The 6,000-nt window shown below is 32.9% G+C and overlaps 1 protein-coding gene across 1 annotated transcript in view; it reads left to right on the forward strand.

Annotated features, from left to right (window-relative positions):
* The window catches only part of SAMTOR (S-adenosylmethionine sensor upstream of mTORC1), a 107,647-nt gene extending 102,204 nt beyond the window's left edge, over positions 1-5,443 (forward strand). The window contains exon 5 of the mRNA XM_019714252.3: positions 2,249-5,443. Coding sequence (XP_019569811.1) covers positions 2,249-2,878 — 630 coding nt within the window. The 3' untranslated portion in view covers positions 2,879-5,443. The remainder of the gene's footprint in view (positions 1-2,248) is intronic.
* The last annotated feature ends 557 nt before the right edge of the window (positions 5,444-6,000 follow it).

Consider the following 6,000-nt stretch of genomic DNA (forward strand, 5'->3'; position numbering starts at 1 on the left):
ATGGAAATGATAGTCTTTTCAACAAATGGTGATTGAACCATTAGATAACCATGTACAAAAGGAAAACACTTCAATTCTTATCTTACAACATACACACCAGTGAACTCAAAATGGATCATAGACCTAAATGAAAAAACCTAGTTATAAAACTTCTAGAAGAAAACATCAAAGATAATCTTTGTGATACGGGATTAGGAAAAGATTTCTTAGATATGACACCATAAGTAGTCCATGAAAGAACAAACTGATAAATTGGCCTTCATCAAAATTAAAAAATCTTCTGCCCTTCAACAGACACTGTTAAGAGAATAAAAAGAGAAGCCACAGTCTGAGGAAAAAATGTTTTCAAGTTTTGTATCTGATTACTTACTTGTATCCAGAATAAAGAACTCTCAAAACTCAATAATAATAATAATAGTTGTGTGTTTTTTTAACTTAAAGCAAATTATTTTTAAATGGGCAGAAGATTTGAACAGACAATTTAGCAAAGAAGATACCCAGATGGCAAATAAATACATGTAAAGAAGATAAACATGACCGCCCATTAGGAAAATGCAAATTAAAGCCACAATAAACCACTACACATCTATTACAATGACTAAAATTTTAAAGGCTAGCATACCAAGTGTTGAGCAAGATTTAGAGAAACTGTAACTCTCATGTACTTCTGCTGGGAATGTAAAACTATATAACAGCTTTTGAAGGCAATTTTGGAGTTTCTTTAAAAGTTAAACATACACCTACTATACGATTTAGCCACCACTTTTCTGGATATTTATACAAATGAAAGCATGTCCATTCAGACACAAACAGGAATATTCATAGCAGCTTGAGTCATGTAATAGACAAAAACCAGAAATGATCAGACAAGTGTATGGATAAACAAACTCTGGTATATCCTTGATCCAGTAGGATACCTCAGCAATTAAAAAGGAATAAACTATCAATACTCATACATGCAAAAAAATAGATGAATCTCAAAATAACTATGCTGTGTGAAAGATGCCAGGTGAAATAAGAGTATGTCATTCTGTGTACTCCATTTATATAAAAATCTAGGAAATGCCAACTAATCTATAGTGATAGAAATCACATCAGTGATTGCCTAATGTGGTAAGAAAAGAGCAGGGAGGGTGTCAGGAAGCGATTATAAAGGGGGCACAAGGAAACTTTTGGGTGTGTTGGATGTGTTCATTAACTTGATTGTGGCAACAATTTCACAAATGTATAAATGAAAAACATCAAAAGTGTACAGTTTAATTATGTTTGTACATCAGTTATACTTCAATAAAGCTATCCAAAAAAAACAAAGGAAAGAAGGAAAAACAATCTTTTTCTATGTAATAGAGCTTTATGTGTATCACTTTCCCCATTGGTAGTTCAGATGCTTATGTGACCAGATTGTCTACCCACTAACAAGAACAAGGGACTAAAGAATTAGCTCACATCTTTGTTAATTAATAACTATTATTATATGATTAAAGGTAACAATTTTTGTCTAATTGTAAAACTGCTTTCTTATTCTGGATCATTCCCATAGAGTTTTAATATTCAACAAATTATACAATGCTGTTTATTCCTTCACTGGCAGGCAGTGTTTCCCATGATTGTTTTGTCTGAGTTAAATTTAATATGTAGTTTATTTCAAACCTGGGATTAACTTTTTAATTGAGTAAATGCAATATTAAAGTTTCTTTTGGAATGTTAAAGTTAATGGCTTAAAAGATGTTTTTCATGACCTTAAAAAGTTTGGGTATTCTGCGATTACAAATTTGTCTCTTTCATTATTTTCTTTGACATCTTTGATTCATCTTTATTTCATGGTATTTCTTGTTTAAAGTTGTTTTTAGGCTGTTTTGGTAATTGTAAATGTTGAAGTGAATATACATATGACTAAGTTTAAAAATAAACCATTCCTGTAAACTCTTACCCAAATTAAATTTCAAATAAACCCTTAATTTTTAACAACATATATGCTTAAAAATTATTTATAATTTCAAATGAACTGTTATACAAAAATACATGTTTTAAATGACCACTAGAAATTATCTGGGTTTAATTTCTCTTTGAGATTTTTGTGACTAAGAGTTGAATAAGTCTGTGCAAATGGAATGATTTAGAAGGGAAAGTGCCTAGTTAAAGCTTGAATTACATAGAAATGCTGTGAGGTAATTTAGTGTAAAATCTGTATAATAAGGTGGAAATAATCTTGGAATTCTTACTATGCCTGGTTTGTCCCTTCCTGCAGAGTGTGTATAAGTGTGACTTCCTGAACTTACAGCTTCAGCAACCTCTCCAACTTGCACAGGACGCTATAGATGCCTTTTTGAAGCAGCTGAAAAACCCTATTGATTCTCTTCCTGGAGAACTTTTCCATGTGGTTGTTTTCTCTCTGCTTCTTTCTTATTTTCCATCACCTTACCAGCGATGGATTTGCTGCAAGAAAGCCCATGAACTGTTAGTGTTAAACGGTTTATTGCTTATCATCACACCTGATTCCTCCCATCAGAACCGTCACGCTATGATGATGAAAAGCTGGAAGATTGCCATAGAGTCCCTGGGCTTTAAACGTTTCAAGTATTCAAAATTTTCACATATGCATCTGATGGCATTTAGAAAAATCTCCCTAAAAACCACAAGTGACTTGGTGAGTAGGAACTACCCAGGGATGTTATATATTCCTCAAGATTTCAACAGTGTAGAAGACGAGGAATATTCTAACCCTTCCTGCTACGTGCGATCAGATACAGAAGATGAACAGCTAGCGTGTGGTTTCACAGAGCTCCCCGAGGCGCCATACGACTCAGATTCTGGAGAAAGTCAAGCCAGCTCCATTCCTTTCTATGAGCTGGAAGATCCCATATTACTTTTAAGTTAATATAAAAGCAAAAGACCCTTTCAGTCCAGACTCCTAAACTAATTGCTTACACTAATCAGAAATACTAACATGAACTCAGTACTTAAAATCCGGTTTGCATAGGAGAAATACACAGGTTTACAGAGTTTACTATTTTTTTCTGCTTCTGGATTTTAAAATTTATTCTTATATAGAAAGCTTAAAGTTTCATGTAGAGTGACCCCTGTCATAGCGGAAACCACTGTTACTTTAGCATTTAGCACTAAGATACCACAGAAAGGTACCTTTTTCTCTTTAGTGTTATTGTGAAAAATGAAGCATAATTTGCTATGTATTTTTTTTCTTTTTTCCATCTTTTCAATGTTGACTTTAAACCACTGCATTGAGAAACTTTAAGATACGTAGAAAGCTGTAGATTTCACTTTGATGATTCACAAGTTAAATGTGACACAGATAGATTGGTTTAGTTATTTTGTGATGCACTTACTCTTTTTTCTAATTAAATTATCTGTTACAGAAAGCCATTTTCTGTATTCAGTTTTGTCTGATGATCCAACGTTTCCTAATCTTTTTGGAATTGATGATAATTTTTTTCCTTGTTCTTGCTCATTTCGCAACATCAGACATTGGGGGACAGATTTCCCCCAAAGTATATATTGTAATTTGATTAACACAGTACAATGAACACCATTGCCAAGGTAAAATTTTCATCTTTCTTACTGATTTGATCCTTGGTGTTAAGTATATTTAACTGTGAGAGTTCACTTTTACTCTTTTTATTTAGGTTTCATTTACAAAATATTTAAGCAAGTAACAATATATACTTGATATTGACCTGAAACACCTTTGTGAAAGGGTTTGCACTTGTAAGAGAGCTTATATTTTATCTAGACCAATCTTGATAAAAAGTCCTCACCTTTCCGTTAGGGAAATGATGCACTACAAGTCTGAAATTATATAGAAAAAATGTTAAATTAACCCACTGCTGGTAGTCTCATAAAATGGTTTCGACCTTTTGGTATTCTTATTTCTGTCTAAACCCTAGCTAAAAATTTTCTTTGAAAATATAAACCATTAGTTGGCTGTGGGAATTTTCCCTTTCCACATTGATAAATGCCTTTCTGTGTTTCTGGATCAGAAGCAAATTATTAAGGAGAAATATATGTCTAAACAAGACAAGATTTAGTTTAAATAGCTAAAAACACTTAGTCTTACATTGTCTTGTCAGCCAGCAATTGTCATGTAAACTATCATTTTTTAAGAGTGCCACTGTGTGGATTTTTTTCAAGTGGTTATTACATTAAAATTACCTCATACTGAGGTTTTTGCACTGAAATATCAGTTTCAGATTTCATGATTAATGTACGTGTGTGTGTGTTTTTAAAGGAAACTTGCATTTTCAATTGTTAACCCTAAATTTCATAAACTATACTTCTTTACTCCGGTAAACTGATGTTTTTGTGCTTATTATGAATTGCTGTAGTTAACTTTGAATGTGAAACTTAGAAATGCAAAATTTATCCTTTAAGAAATAAATGGTTGAGTGTATTCCTGATATTTCACATTCTAAATTAATGAAAGTAAAGAGATTGTAATTAACCCAGAAAGGTCAGTTAATTACATGCAGTAAACATTGGTTGCTGAAATATGCCAGAAATAACTTGAAATTTTTCATTTACTTTCAATAGTATAAGGTACCTTAATAATTAGGCTTGACTTTTCTTTCCAGTCAAGCCTTGATCCACAAGATTGTGGGTCAAGTCTTGTAGTTCCCCCAAAAGAAGGAAAAAAAACACCACTGTGTTCAGGATAACACAAAACTTGTTTTGGTAGTACTTCTTTTATCATATTGTTTGTTTTCTTTGATTTGACTAAATATTGTTAAGGGCAAAGAAAACAATATACCAAATAAAAATGCTTTGAAAGTAAATGAAAACAGTGCTTTTGAGAGGCTTGTGTAAGTACGACCTTGGAGTCAACCTTCGTGTCACAGCTAAAATGTTGGTGCTATACATTCTTCTGATTGTTTACAGATGTTGATTCTGCTTATGCTCCAAAATGTGCATGATGTATTTTAAGTAGTACTTTACGGAAAAATCTCTTTATAAAACCTATACTCCCACTTAGTATAAATTTGTTTGAATTTATAAATACCATTTGTTACTGTAAATTCAGCTTACTCAAATTATGTTGACAGGATTTAAACTAATACATATTCCACCAAAGCCAATTCAACGTATGTGTTAAAGTATAAGCAGTCATGTGGCTAGGTGCCAGATTATATGTGTAATGATGAGAAGTTAATAGAACCTTCCTTTTAATATACTGTATGGGTACTCTCAAGAATGATTTCATTTAGATACAAAGAAGTTAAGGGGCCTCCTGTCACATTCACAATAGGACTGTCCAAAACTATTTGGTGTTTCAAAAACATAATTTGGTTGGATTCTTCAGGATCAAGTGGTTTATATCATAGTTGCCAGGTGGTGGGAGGTGGCGTACCTGAAAATGTATGTTTGTGTTTGTTGTATTTTTTCACATTTTGTGAGCAAAGCACATTTATTAAAAATTTTAAATTTTCTAATATTCATTGTCTATTACTTATAAACTGAAAGCTTTGTGGTCTTTGACCTGTCTCAGTGATTTAAGAGTAGGGAAGCGATTTAGAACTTGAATGACTTAGAATTTTCTAGCTGGGTTCATCAACCCCTTAATTTCATAAATTCATTCACTGAAATCTCAAGTGATTTCTCCATTGTCATGCTATTTATCGAAGAACCGTGACAACAGCCAGCAGAAATTCTAGTTTATTGCATGTCAACCATATCATACTCTACTTTCCTTGAAAGTTAATTACATTGGAGATAATTTAGTTAAGTATATCACTTTTTAGGGCAACTGATGGCTTTCTCATGAGGCAAGTTATTTATTCATTAAACAAGTGTTTGAATTCTACCATGTGCAATATGCTGAGGAAACAGTAGGGACTGGGTTGGGCAGTTCATGGAGCTTATGATCTAATGAAGACGACACGCATTCTGCATGGAGTTAATGTCTGTGTCTAGGAATGATTGCCCACTGATCCTACACCTTTCCCCCTGCTTAAGTCTCTTAATTTGTTTCCCAGAAATGGAATGGGAGGC

The sequence above is a fragment of the Rhinolophus sinicus genome, chromosome 8 (genome assembly GCF_057876585.1).
Source record: "Rhinolophus sinicus isolate RSI-liver-muscle chromosome 8, RSI-T2T, whole genome shotgun sequence".
Classification (NCBI taxonomy): Eukaryota; Metazoa; Chordata; class Mammalia; order Chiroptera; family Rhinolophidae; genus Rhinolophus; species Rhinolophus sinicus.